Raw genomic sequence first — 15,121 nt, 5'->3', positions numbered from 1 at the left:
ACAAATTAAAATATACCAAGCAAGAAAAACTTGTGTTTTCCAGTCTAGCCTGTTGGGGCACCATACCCTGTCTCCAATGTCCTCCCTCATCATTCCCTGGGGATCTTTCTACTCCCCTCCCCTGCATGGTATTTTTTTTCTAAGCTTTATACACTCTTTTTTTTAAAGCCTATATTTATTTATTTATTAAATCATTTTATCGGGGGTTCATACAGCTCTTATCACAATCCATTCATACATCCACTGTGTCGCGCACATTTGTACACTTTTTGCCATCATCATTTTAAAACATTTTCTTTCTACTTGAACCCTTGGTATAAGCTCCTCATTTTTCCCCTCCCTCCCCTAAACTCTTAATAAAACCTAATAACTTACCCTGCCCGCCAATGCATTTCTAAAATAACCAGACAGCTTCAGAAATCAATATTACATTTTAATGTAAATTTACCCCCCCCACCCCCAATACATTTTAAAGATGTGCATAGGGACAGCCTTAAAAAAATAGATTTATTATCTGTGATGGCTAATGTTAATGTCCACTTGGCTAGGCTATGATTTGGCAGACACTAAGCAACTGCCGACATTTTGTGATCTGAAGTAAATAGCCAATCAGTTGATAGGCTATTTGGGTGTGGCTTGCCTGCAATCTATAACTGGATATTCTGGCAAAGTCTGACCTCTGGGTTCTTGGAATGTAAGCCTGCAGAAGTCTGTCTGGCCTGCTGCCTGACCTGCAGATTTTGGATTCACTAAGCCCTGCAACCTCATGGGCTAAGAAATGCTTCCAGTCTGCGGCCTATCCTGCATATTTTGGGTTCATCAGGCCCTGCAACCACAGGAACTACCAGAAGTTTTTGCCGTCGCCTAACCCATGGATTTGAGACTTGCCAGTCGCATAGTGGCATGAGCCATTGCCTTAAAGCAAATTTCTCACTATTGGTTTTGTTCTTCTAAAGACTCCAGAATAAGGCACTAACTCTCCAACTAGATTGTAAATCCTTCAAATAAGAGAATATATCAATTGTTTCATTTACTAGTGATCTGATAATAATTATGCATATCTACACACTAGAATGGAAGCTGTACTTCTAGAGCCGAGGACAAGTTCCTAACATATGCTCTTCATTTTCACTGCCATCGAGTCAATGCTGACTCACTGCGACCCCTGTGGGTTTCTGAGACTGCAACTGTTTACAGGAGTAGAAACCCAATCTTTCTCCTGAGGAGCTGCTGGTGGTTTTGAACTGCCAACTATGAGGATCGCAGTGCAACACATAACCACTACACCAGCAGGGCTCCTTCTAGCACATATTAAGTGCTCTAAAATATCTGGGTAAAAATGAACAATTTGCTAGTATAATCTCTGGCATACAAAAATATTTTTACATGACAGTAATACAATAAAGAACATGAAGGGACAGAGCTGGCGAGAAACAACGTACTCTCCTTGACTCTTTCCATTCTTTCATTATCTTTGCTTCCAATGCCCCTCTCTCCTCCCACGGCTGAATAGCTCTAGGACCTACATGTCCCTAAGGAAAGAAAGACTAAATTATGGAAAGACTGAATTACAATCCTCGTGGAGGGCAATCAACACTGAGCTATAGCTCTGCATTATAAAACAGCTCTCGTGCCATCGAAGCTGTTTCAGTCCTCCCTGCCACGGTCACATCTACCTGCTCTGTCCCGTGCCCGCTGAGAAAAGAAACACTTACCAAAGAGCTATTCATAGTGGTATCTGTTGTGCAAGCAGCAAAGTAACCTTCAGCATCCGTAAACTAAAAGAGAGAAAATAGGGTATAATATTCAGCTACACTCAGTTTTAAGGTAGGACTAGCCAGGCACAAATCAAAGTAGTAGAACCAAAAATCCAGAATAGACCTCTAATAGTATCAAGCCAGTGCCACTGAGACCATTCCGACCCCCAGCGCTCCTAAAAGACAGTCCAGAACTGGCCCATTAGGCTTCCAAGGCTCGCTTATTTACCAAAGCTGACTACATTGTTCTCTTACATAGCAGTTAATGAATATGATCCCCCACCTTCTGATTGGCAGCTGAGTACTTTAGCCACTGGGCTATTAGGACTACAACTCTCATTAATAACAGCAACGACTGACTGAACATCACATGCCATGTACTCAACCAAGTAAGGTAGGTACTATCATCGTAATCTTACTATTAAGTGCATAAAGAACTAGATTTGGCCTTTTGTATCTAGTTTCCGAAAACAGCCTGAGCAATTAAGATGCTCTGGGTTTTCAAAATAATCAGGCAGTAGCCTGGCCAGCAACCATTAGGAAGAAAGGAGGCATGATGGAGTCATGTATATTCTGATTGATAATTGTACTAAGGCCCCCATCACACATATTTGAGGTTCTAATGACTAAGGGGCTCTGGACCTTGGAAGCCTCTCATTAGATCTTCCTAGATTGGTGAGACCATCATGCATGGGAGGAAGCCTCATGCTTACCCACTGAGCCACCAGCGCCCCCGTAGTATAGGTAACAGTCCCTATAATTGCTGTCACTCACTAGAGAGAATTAATGAACCCATGAGGGCAGGCGAAACAAAGTGGACTTGTGCTCTCCACCTCTAGGTGGCAGCAACAGAGAAAGGTTTGCAGTGAAAAACACAGCTCTAGTTTGTGTCGAATTCCAGGGGACTGAGAGCAAGAGGAAGAGCAGCTAGGCTGCAGGGCAGGACACTGGGCCAAATCCGGAATCTGTGGCTGCTTCCTGAGGACCTGGCCTCGGGTGGCTAGGGATGTTCTGATGCACCTCAAGATCGCCAGGGATGATCTAACTCTGGAACGCTAGGATCTGCGAGAGAGTTTCTGTCACAGAAAGGGTTAGTGATGAGAAATGGAATGTGCGAAGGGGAAGCCTGGATCCAAATGTAAGCGGAAAGGAGATGGGACGCTGCTCCTTGCCGCATTGTTCAAGATCAAGGTGGGCTCTCCCACCTTGTCCCTTCTATAGTGCTGTGCTAGTCGGTGGCATCATCCTCACAAAGAGGAAAATCAGACTTAAAGGTCTAATTTAAATAACAGAGCCAGAATTAAAATCCAATTTAGTGAATTTTCATAGCTTATGCCAATTTCACACACAATTTCAACATTTCAGATCTCAAGATAGACTAGGTAGGCTACCAAGAAATGCACATAAGATCTTGGTATTAAATGAAAATAGTTTTGATCTAGAGACCCTCCTGAACAGTTCTCAGTCTAGACCACTGTGCTAAGATAATACAAAAAGGAATCCATTTAACCCCCACAGCAATCCTACCAATCTCCTAGCTTTACAAATAAAGTAACTAAGGTCCAAAACCAAACCCGGTGCTATCAAACCCGCTGGCTGACTGGGGACCCACAGACCATGAGTAGACCTGCTCCATGTGGATTCCAAGGCTCTACTCTGTACAGAGTACACTGCCCCACCGTGTGTTCTCCTGCACAGCAGCTGGTGAGTATCAACTGCTGACCTTGCTGGTTAGCAGCCAAGTGTTATAACAACTACAGTAGTTAACAGCTTGCCTAAGGTCATAAACTTGGCAAGTGACAGGGCAGGATTCAAATACCAAAGTCCATGCTCATAAAGAACCCTTATCAAATCAGTAAGAAGAAAAAAAAGGTCCATCTATAAAAAAAGGACAAGACAGACAACTCACAAGAGAATTCCACTGGTCAATAATATATTAAAAAGTAAGCAGAAACAAATATATCCATGAATGTGGTGGAAAATACAAGGGACAAAGTAAAAAAAAAATCTTAGCCATAACCAAATACCTTGAGGGAATGGATAGCTGGCCCTGAGGGATCAGACCTCAGTCTGGTGAGCCATCAAGGTCAGCTGGCAAATATAGTTCACAATGGCAATGTTGCAAATTAATTTGGTGAGCACCGACTGAGCGTGTGAGCAGCTATTTAAGGTGCAACTATGGGTCTTTTCCTGTCAAGAAATAAGAAGAGTGAGGAAAATCAAAGGCACATTGGAACAATAAGTTCAACAGACCACTGGACCCTGCATGCATCAGTCTCCAGTTGCTCTGTAAGGGATCATGTTAGGAGGACCTGGCCAGATTGGGGAAAAAATGTAGAGCAGCTCCCAAAATCATAAATGAGACCAAGATAACTAGTCAACTAGAAACGTGTGGGATGGCCAAGACAGTGAGCGGCTCCTGTTCACGCCTTCAGGTCAAGCACTGAGCTCACCTCCATGTGAGAATAAGAACAAACATTTAAGGACGAAGTTCAGAGTAGGTTGGGAAAGGAGGGAGGATGGAAATACGAAACACAAACAGGAAGATGGTACGTTGAGGGGATTGCAAGGATGAGTTGCAGCAGAATGAGCATGACTTGCTGAAGATGAAACTATGATCTGTTTTGTAAACCTTCACCTAATTCAGAATAAAATACTTTTTGAAAAAGCAGATTAAGGTAAGATACCACTTTTCACGATCTCAGTGACCAATGTTGTCAGAGTTTTGATCAGGGTTCAATCTGACAGACTGATCCCAGAAGTATTCACTGGTACAACCGATAGGGAAGGTAACCTAGCAGCAGGACTCATATGCTGTGAAAATGGCATTGCTCTTTCATCCGACAATTATGCTTTCAGGCACGTGTCTTACATAAGTCATGTAAATGTGTGATAAAATATTCCTACTTATCCAGAAAAAAAAAAAATATATATATATATATATTCCTACTTATTCATATCAAAAGAAAAAGTGGCAGCATTTTATCTATCAAAAATTAGTTAAATAAAAGAGGAAACTATCTAAAATGATGCTTATTAGCCTTGTAGTCATGATACAGTTGTGTGTTCCCTTTATAAAACTATATGTAAAGAACTAAACCTATTCCTGTCTGAACTTTTTAATATGAGCATATACATACATTTATAGCCATAGATAGGACCAAATATGTACAGTGGTCTTGAGAAGATGGGATTATAGACACAGAATTTTTATTTGTTACTATAATTTTCTTCAATCAAGAACATTTACCCCTACTATAATTAAACAAACATTTAACACTTTTTCAAAGTGCAGATGAATACTAAATTATATAACTTTTTCATGCTATACTATTAATAAGTCCAAAATGTAGGCTACACAAGAGGCCAGGATAGTACAATCAACTGCTGTAAAATTAAAATGCAAATACAAAAATAAAAATGCATGGCAGGATAATGCCAAAGTAGTACCAGGGGTTATTTGCTGAATTAAAGAATTGTAAGAGATTATTTTCATTTTTGTTCTCATCTACTTTCTAAATTTTTTTTAACTATAAAAATGGTATGACGGGCATGTGGTCCACTGTAACATCATGATAAAGAGAGAGAATCAGGAAATACAGGGAATCCAGGGCGGATGATCCCTTCAGGACCAGTGGTGAGAGTGGCCATACCGGGAAGGGGGAGGAGGGGTATAGAAAGGGGGAACTGATTACAAGGATCTACATTGAACCCCCTCCCTGGGGGACAGACAACAGAAAAGTGGGTGAAGGGAGATGTCGGACAGTGTAAGATATGACAAAATAATAATTTATAAATTATCAAGGGTTCATGAGGGAGGGGGGAGCGGGGAGGGAGGGAAAAATGAGGAGCTGATGCCAGGGGCTTAAGTGGAGAGCAAATGTTTTGAGAATGATGAGGGCAATGAATGTACAAATGTGCTTTACACAATTGGTGTATGTATGGATTGTGATAAGAGTTGTATGAGCCCCTAATAAAATGATATAAAATTTTTTTTTTTTAAAACCAAAACCATTTTACAAGAAAAAGAGAGAGAGAATCAGCATCAGCCGGAAGCTGAGTTCTAGGGAACCGGAGGTCCGGCATACATACCTCCTCCTCTCTACAAACTTTCTGTCAATTCTTACACTAGCTGTCCTTCCCAAAGCAGGGGTACTCTTCTGTTGGGTTTGGTAATTTGCTGCAATTGCCACACAGAACTCATCATACACATTAACGATTATGAAGCTTATTACAGAAGTAGCAGTGTATAATTCAGGATGAGGAATGACTCGGGATAGATACAGTGCTTCCATCAGAACGGCTTCTTGGCTATGCAAACAGACAAGCCACTCGCTGGCTCTCAGCCCTTGGGGCCTCATAAGGCAAGTATTACAAGCTCTTCAACTCCACTGATAAGTCCCCAGAGACATTCCACAAGACAGTCCAGTAAGACTCAGTCCAAAGCAGCTCCCTAAAGCCACGGGTTGGCAAGCCTACTGTGCCATCTCCTGATGGTCTCCTGGTTCTGCACCACGCTTGTTACTGCTGCTTACCATCATCACACAGTGTCTCTGGTGTCACAGCGCGTTTCCTCTCTGGCTCTTGGGTCTATTTGGCTTATCTGGTGCAGGGCCCAGGGTCCAAATGATGTGCTCCACTCACAATTCTTTTGCCTTGGCGGTAGGGAGTTCTCCAGAATTGACTCTATTCAGCATAGTTGGATGGCAAAACTGACCAGTTTCCTCGTTCAGAGTTCAATATACCGTATTTTCCTGGCTACACCCCCACAAAAATGTCAAATACTTTTAATTTGCTTTATTAGCAAGCTGTCCAGACTATAATCACCCTATTAGCAATCATTTTTCTGGGAGTTATAAGGCCATTGCAAGAAAGGAAATAGAAAAGTGATCTATTGCACCACAGCTACAATGTGCACATATAACACACATAATGTATTTCTACATCTATTACTACAATGTATATGCATTTCTATAATGTACATGTGTGGGATTATAAAGAGACTTTTCCCCAGCTTTGTCTCCCTCAAAGGCATGCCAAACATTAGGGGCTTTTTGCCGACATATGGTGGGGAGGTCAGATGATTAGAGACATCCTTCCTGAAGGCAGTCAGTTGCCAGACAACTGTCTGGTCCCAACAAGGTAGGCCCCCCTCCCTGCTGTTAAGGACAATGGGCTACTTTTCCCTAAAGGCTTGCGACCATTAGCTTGGTTCCTGCAGGTAGGGTTCACACCCTACTGATAATGGTTTCTATGGAGATGCAGAGAACAGGTCAAACCGGCTCAGTGACATCCAAAGTTAGGCTGCCATCCAGAATCTAGGATCCGCCCATCTTGTCACATGGATACCCCCAATCCCTCCTTTTCCTATTATCCCTAGATTGTCCCCCTCTCGTTGCTGTATAACCTGTAGTGCAACCCCTTCCTGTGACATATGTCTTTACCTGTAATTAGTGGGCTTGCACTCCCCCAAAGGTATATAGGCCTGGGTTAGCAATAGAGCACTCTTTCTCTCTCTTTCTTTCTCTCTCTCTCTGGCTCCCCTCTTGGCCCCTCATAGGTGCCCCCTCTCCTCTCCTGTCCCCTTTCCCCTTGTGCTCCTTCCCCTCCTCCTCTCTCCACCTGGACCACCAAGCAGGGCTGAGGTGAGCACGCTACCATGAAATGTGTCTGACTCCATTATTTCAATCTCTCTTCTATCTCTCATGCTCTCTATGACTTTACTATAATCTTTAGATATATTAACTGTACAATTGCACTTATCGAACCCACGATTAGTTGTGGGGGCTGGCCTCCCCCCACATACATGTACTAATCCTGTAAAGTTATACAATTATATACATACATAATTATATATTTATATTAAATTTGTGTGCACCCACGAGTGCATATTTCTTGACATCACCTCAAAAACAATTCTTGAATAGTCTAACAAAACTCTGGTAAGTATATTCCTCCACTAACACAAGAAATATCTTAACTTCACAAAGATAGTATACATTAAAGCATTAATTAGACACGTAATGTTGCAGTTTCACTTCTATATAAGGACAATACATATGATAATGTAAATTACTATTTCTTTCAACACTTTGAATCAGTTGGTTATGTTAACTCAATGGACGAAGAGAATGTGCCATGATGCTCACCTTCCCAACAGGATTGCCAAAGACAAAGCGGGTGCATAAGCAAATGTGGTGAAGAAAGCTGTCAAAAGACACAGCGTCTGGGGTCCTAAGGGCTTGAAGATAAGCAAGCCGGCCATCAGCTGAGAAGCAACAAAGCCCACATGGAAGAAGAACAGCAGCCTGTGTGATCAGGAGGTGTCTATAGGATCAGGTGTCAGGTATCAAACAAAAAATCATATCACTGTGAATGAGGGGGAGTGCAGGGCGGAGACCCAAAGCCCATCTGTAGGCAACTGGACATCTCCACAGAAGGGTTGTGGAGAGGAGAGGAGCGGGTCAGGGTGCTGCACTGATGAAACATCCAGCTTTCCTCTAGTTCTTCAGTGCTTCCTCTCCACCACTATCATGATCCCAATTCTACCTTACAAATCCGGCTAGACCAGAGGATGCACACTAGTACAGATAGGAGCTGGAAACGCAAGAATCCAGGACAGATGAACCTCTCAGGACCAATAATGAAAGTAGTGATACCAGGAGGGGAAGGGGACGGTGGAGGAGTAGAAAGGGGGAACTGATCACAAGGATCTACATATAACTTCCTCCCTGGGGGATGGACAACAGAAAAGTGGGTGAAGGGAGATAATAATAATTTGTAAATTATTAAAGGTTTGTGAGGGAGGGAAGGTAGGTGGGAGAGAGGGGGAAAAATGAGCTGATAGCAAGGGCTCAAGTGGAGGGAGGATGTTTTGAGAATAATGATGGCAACAAAAGTACAACAGTACTTGACACAATGGATGGATGGATGGATTGTGATGAGTTATACAAGCCACCAATAAAATGATTTAGAAAAAAAAAAGAAAGAATAGAATGTGATCATTCAAACCATCTGATAAGCACTCAGCTACTGACTCGAAGGCTGGTGGTTTGAACCTACCACATGTTCTGCAGGAGCGGAGATGTGGCCTGCTTCAGTAGAGATTACAGCTTGAAATTCCTATGTGCTTGGTATGAGTAAGAGCAGATTTGACAGTGCAAGTGTTTTTTTTATTTTCACTATTTAAAAAATTTAATAAATCATTTTATTGGGGACTCTTACAGCTCTTATAACAATCCATACATCAACTGTATCAAGCACATTAATACACATGTTGCCATCATCACTTCCAAGACATTTTCTTTCTACTTGCATGTGTTTCTTATACTAACTAAAACACACTCTTTCCCTTTTGTAATTAAAATAATCGTCTCAAGAATATCTTGGGAAACCATAGATCCGACAAGAGTCTTAGAAAAGATATATATATATACACACACACACACATATAAACTTAAACTTCACATACAACCCAATCATAAAATGGGCAAAGACCTTGAATAGACATTTCAACAAAGTGGACATCAAATATCTACCAAACATATGAAAAGGTGCTCAGTGTCATTAGCCATGAGGGCTGGAAGTCAACGGCCATGTGCTACCATCTCACTCTCACTAGGATGGCTGCGAGAGGGGGAAAATCTGATAACAACCAGTGTTGATGAGGGTGTGGGGAATTGGAACCCTTCTCTCTGACTGGTGGGAAAGCAAACTGGTACAGCCCTTGTGGAAACAGCGTGGCATACTTCATTTAACTAAAAATAAAACCACAGTATGCACAGGAATACCACCCCTAATACATACCCAAAGGACTTGAAATGAGATTCAAGAAGACGTGTATCCCAAAGCTCTTTGCACCCTTATTCACAATAGTCACGAAGCGGAAATGACCCAAATGCCTATCAACAGACGACTGCGCGAGCAGAACACAGTATTACTAGGACATCCTGAGCGCTAAGTAGGGTCAGCGAAAATGAGAAAGACCCTCAATGAGATGGATTGACACAGTGGCTGTAACAATGGGCTCAAATATAGCACTGGCTGTGAAGATGGCCCTAACCTGTCACCTGTCACCTCTCTCTCTCTCTCTCTCTCTCTCTCACACACACACACACACACACACACACACACACCCCAACTCAACAGCACCTAACAACAAAGAACTTGTGGCTCATTACCTCCATGAACAACTGCCTAGTTTGTCAGGAGACCAGAAGAACAAGATCATGTCTGGCTACTATTATGTAATACTTTGATCAAAGATGTTACAGAACTTCTTAAACTGCCAGTCACAACCCTACAATGGGGTCAAGTAAATGCTGGGAAAATTTTGACAACCATAAAACCAACCACGCAAAGTAATTAAAAATCAAACGGTAATAAATGAGGTGTTTCTAGCAGTGCTTTCCCCTGTTGCAAATTTCTCGGGCAAAGAGGAGTCGCCAGTGGAAAAGGTTTCAAAAGCCCTGCTATATAAGAAAGCTGACTAACAGAGGGGAAATGCAAAATACAATTTCCCATTTGCATGGCTCTTAGACTTTCTGTAACCATGGAGGGTGGATGAACCCCTAAAACTATTGCTCTGACATCACCTTTAAACCTTAAGCCAGAAATATCCCTGATACCTTCTTGAAACCAAGTAACAGTATAGACTAACTAGCAAAACTGTTTTTTCTGCGTATTATGCTGTCCCTGAGCAATCAAATTGACAGCAGCAACTGAAAAGATTAGACAGCTGCCGCACAAGACTGGGAGTCTGTTAGTGAGGGTAGAACGGCTACACAACAGAAATCATGCAAGGTAGCAAATTATTTAATATGACATAGTCTCCGTCAACCCCACCAAGTGACCTGTTCCTGATGGGTCTCGGTAAAAGAAGGTGGGGGAAAAGACGGAATGATTTGCCATCCTGTTAGATAGAGAGCACTAGTGACATAGGGCTTATGTGTTGGACCACTAGTCATAAGCCAGCAGTTTGAAACAACGGCAGCTCCAAGGAGAAAGAAGAGCCTTTCTAGTCCAATGAAGAGCCAGTCAGGGTGCCATGTAGCAACGATGAAAAATACAACTTTTCTCTAGTTCCTAAATGCTTCCTCCCCTCTCCCCATCCCCCACCATCAAGATCCCAATTCTACCTTGAAAGTCTGGCTAGACCAGAGGATGTACACTGGTACAGATAGGAACTGGAAACACAGGGAATCCAGGGCAGATGATCCCTTCAGGACCAATGGTGTGAACGGCGATACTGGGAGCGTAGAGGAAGAGTGGGTTGGAAAGGGGGAACCGATTACAAGGATCTACATGTGACCTCCTCCCTAGGGGACGGACAAAAGAAAAGTGGGTGAAGGGAGACGTCGGACAGGGCAAGATATAACAAAATAATAATTTATAGATTAGCAAGGGTTCATGAGGGAGGGGGAAAAATGAGGAGTTGATGCCAGGGGCTTAAGAGCAAATGTTTTGAGAATGATGAGGGCAATGAATGTACAAATGTGCTTTACACAACTGATGTATGTATGGATTGTGATAAGAGTTGTATGAGACCCTAATAAAACGATTAAAAAAAAAAAAGAGTTATTCTTGGGAAGCCACCGGGACAGCTCTACTGTGCCCTACAGGGTCGCTATGAGTAGACGTTGACTCAATGGCAGTGAGAGGTATAAAATGAGCCATCTCAGAAGTAGGAGAAAGGAAGCTATCTTCTGGATCTGGGGCTCCTCGCACAGTGAACTCTGACATCAGAGGAGTGACAGAGGAGCAGCAGCAGCAGAGCAAGCGCCAGAGTCTGAAACAGAGCGGTGGACTTCCCACCCCACAGAGCACGGAAAACTGAGCTCTTTGGGGCAGGAGGCTGGCTTGTGGACTAGTGTGCCTCTGCGCACTTAATTCCAGGAGCTAGGTTAGCTGATCCACGGAACCGGAGCTCGGTGCCTTCCCAGTAACACTCAGTGGAGGGCATGCCCCTTATCGGCAGCATTGGAGGAAACTTTACAGCATGGCCTGACTGAACGACTGCATTCAAAGTGATTGCCACTCGCATTGTAAGCTGTTGACCACCACAATAACCCCCATAATCATAAGCATCTTTGGGAGTTCTGTGTGGCCACTGAAATGAATTGTAAAACCCAGCAGAAAAGCTGAGTGCACGAAAAGCCGAGTATTGTGTGGAAGATTTTGGCGACTTCAGTCATTTTTAACAACTCGAGATGTGATGGGGTAAAGCAAAGAAAGCAATTAGGTACCCTTACTTTCATATAACACAGTTTGACAACAAGATGATCCAAAACATGACTTTCAAAACTCAAACCAAAGCAGCTGTTTATTAAATCTTTGAAAAAAAGAAAAATTTCTCTCCTCAAATACCTAAAATAAAAAAACAGAAAAGAAACAACTTACAAAAGCAGCATGTTTTCCTCGAAATCCTCTTGTACACTGCTGTCTCCACGGCTTCCAAATAACAAAACCCAAGAGGTATAAAACAAACATGGATGTTTTTGCAAAGGTGCTGAAGAATGGTTTGTTGTACTGAGTGAAAACATACTGCGGAAGGAAAAATGACATAAGACAGCGATGAAATGACCTTAAACCTTTCCAAGAAAAATAAGGGTGTTACATGATTTACTTTAACTCCTTAGAAGCTCATTTAAAAATGCAAGATCAAAAGGGACTGTGAAGAGGCACTTCTGAACAGTGTTATTTGCCTTGCAGTCAAAGGGCAGTGTCTTAAACAAACAGCAATGACCTGCAAAAAAGGTTCTGGTCAGCAGGCAGTGAAATCTGACTTAGCTGTGGGACCTGTGTGGGGAACTAAACAGTAAGATGGGCATTCCTGTCCGTCAGGCGTTTAAAGTCTAGCAGAGGAGATACAGACGATGAGAGTGCAGTGCCACGGGATACGCAGTAACATAAAGGAGAGTACATGTCATGAAAGCGCAAAGGTTGGCAGATCACTTTGAAGATTACTGAGAACGTTTTCCAAGAGGCACTTCTTGCACTGTGTCCATAGGCTGAAGAAGAACTGATGGAAAACAAAACAAGCAGCAACATGGCCCTTGAGTCACTCCAACCCACAGCAGCCCTACAGGCAGAGCTGAACTGCTCTATAAGATTCCCAGCGCAGGGTCTTCGCAGAAGCAAACCGCCATCTCTTTTTCCCAAGGAACAGCTGGGGGCGTTAAACAGCTGCTGACCTTGATTTACCAGCTTAGCACTGTACCACGTGGCCTCAAGCCCAAGAAGAGGAAATAAAAAACATTACCAAGGCAACCAAATCACAAAAGAGGTTATCCTAGTCTATGAAAATTATAGTTTCAGGTTATTAGTAAGTTAAAGAAAAATCTATAATCATAATATAAATTTGAGAAGTCAGTATAAACTCGTGTTTTTTTAAAGGGGGGGTCTTCTTAAAAAAAGAACCAACCACCCTAATTATGTGCACTAACACGGCATATAAAAAAAAACAAACCCAACAATCCAAGAATATCGAGGACTTCTAACACCTGCATGGGAGCTCCTAAATTGTGCAAATGGGGTTGCCATTACATTGGGATTAGTACACGAGCAGCTGGTTTGGTCTTTGTATAGGAATTATTAAGGAAAGAGCATAACATAGTTGTACAAATAGAAGGAAAAACCATCTTCTGAGTCCAAAATAGGTCATTTACTATCAATATGTCATCAACCAAAGCAAAATGTAACTAAAGGGCAATCACTGTGCAATGTGTGTTTCAAAATAACATCATAGTCAGCACACACATATATGCAAATGCACTCATCCTCGGGCCAGACAGTAACCTGTATGTGAGAACTCGGACCACATCACTCATTTTCATTTCCTAAACTGTCGTGTTTTCTACCACATGGTGGCAACTTGTTGTGTATCCTGGATGGTCACTCCACTAGAAAATAACATTTATAAATATTTTAAAATTGGGTTTTAAAAAGAAACCACAGAAATCCCTTCAACTATTAGGAAGATATAGACATAGTCTTTATTTCTAATTACTCTTCCTAAAAGGCGCACTGAAACTGCATGAACCAACCCAGAATACACTTTTGCAGGTTCAATGTGAAATAACAGTAAATCTCAAAGAAAGCATACATGGTCCTGCTTTTGTAAGTCCAGACACATAGTAATGGCTAGCGATACTAAGGTTAGCAGTGATAGTATACATCATTCCCAGAAAAGAACTACATACCGAAGTCAGTTCAGAAGAAGCCACCCATATCACATCAACAAGTAGGAGAATAACAATCCCAAGAGCCATTCGCTTGCGCTGAGTGAAACCACTGCTCTGAGAATTCATCCGGTTCATGATAAATACACACACCATTTGCACTCTGGTTTTCAGAAAATACAAATCACGTTAGAGGTGGTTTGGGGAAAACATCCTTATTAAAAAATGAGACAGTAAGCGCGACAGAAACAAATGGCATTTATTACGAGCCCCACCTAGGAAACTGAAAGGCGTAGGGCTTACCTGATTCTAAGGGCTTTTCTGAGGTCTTCTGAAAAGTTGGCAGATCTGAGTCTAAAAGGAGGTGCCCAAGTCAGCACGCCTAGAAATAAATAGCAAAGTGACATCCACAAAAACATCAGGGTTCAGAATGCGATTTATCACATCTATTTTAAATCACACTCAAATATACTAAATATGATTGGATGCCCTTTACAGTCCGCTGCTTATCCACTAGTGTCCGCCTAAGATTAAGCTCAGAAAAGTACTCGCCCAGCGGGGGATGCAACAGTTGAACATGCATATAGTTTCCTGGTGCGAAATAGCGTCTCCGAATTTCACAAGCACAGAACACCCTCATTTACCTCTCTCTACAGGGACACCCACCCCGATGGCAATGTCCCAAAGTGCCTTTTCTGCCCCCGAGGGGCAGAGGGCTTTGGGGACCGGAGGAGGTGATGTGTGGGGGTCTGGAGGGCCCCTTTCTTGCCCATCACTTCGCGTGCTCCAGGAAAGGGCCCCCTGCTCTGCCACCTCCCCGGGCACTACGGGTAGCCGTTCTGGATCGGGGCGGGGAGGCGGCAGCTGGGAAAAGGCTCCTCCTCGGGTCCGGGCCGAACGGAACCGGGAAAAGTAGAGTGTGCCTTGGCTGTCCCACCGGCCGGCGACCCCCGGGGAGGCCACGATCCCACTCACAAGCGGCGTCCCCAAACCCGAGTGGGGACGAGCGCAGGGCGCCCTCCACCCGCACCCCCATTTCGGTCAGGGCCCCCGGGCTGCCCCCTCGGGCCGGGCACTCGGCACCAGCTGCGGCTCCGGGTGACTCGGGCCCTGCCCCTCGGCCTACCTGGCTTTGCTGCCCCGTGCTGGCGTCGTGGCGGCACCATGAGCAGAGCCGGCCCGGCA

At 43.3% G+C, this 15,121-nt stretch overlaps 1 protein-coding gene across 2 annotated transcripts in view; it reads right to left on the bottom strand.

Annotated features, from left to right (window-relative positions):
* SLC35F5 (solute carrier family 35 member F5) overlaps positions 1–15,115 on the bottom strand; it is a 68,202-nt gene extending 53,087 nt beyond the window's left edge. For both annotated transcript variants that reach the window (XR_006679827.1, XM_004711895.2), the window contains exons 1-5: positions 15,063–15,115; positions 14,240–14,318; positions 13,958–14,099; positions 12,156–12,299; positions 1,716–1,778 (exon numbers count right to left, since the gene is read on the bottom strand). Coding sequence is in view for 1 of the 2 variants with exons in the window: in XM_004711895.2 (XP_004711952.1) it covers positions 1,716–1,778; positions 12,156–12,299; positions 13,958–14,099; positions 14,240–14,318; positions 15,063–15,102 (468 nt within the window). In the remaining variant the exon portion in view is untranslated. The remainder of the gene's footprint in view (positions 1–1,715; positions 1,779–12,155; positions 12,300–13,957; positions 14,100–14,239; positions 14,319–15,062) is intronic.
* Positions 15,116–15,121: the final 6 nt, after the last annotated feature.

This window comes from Echinops telfairi, unplaced genomic scaffold, assembly GCF_000313985.2.
Source record: "Echinops telfairi isolate 266 unplaced genomic scaffold, ASM31398v2 ScPeMD7_15;HRSCAF=58, whole genome shotgun sequence".
Classification (NCBI taxonomy): domain Eukaryota; kingdom Metazoa; phylum Chordata; class Mammalia; order Afrosoricida; family Tenrecidae; genus Echinops; species Echinops telfairi.
The sequence above is the reverse complement of the archived record's forward strand: the minus strand, read 5'-3'. Positions and strand labels throughout refer to the sequence as shown.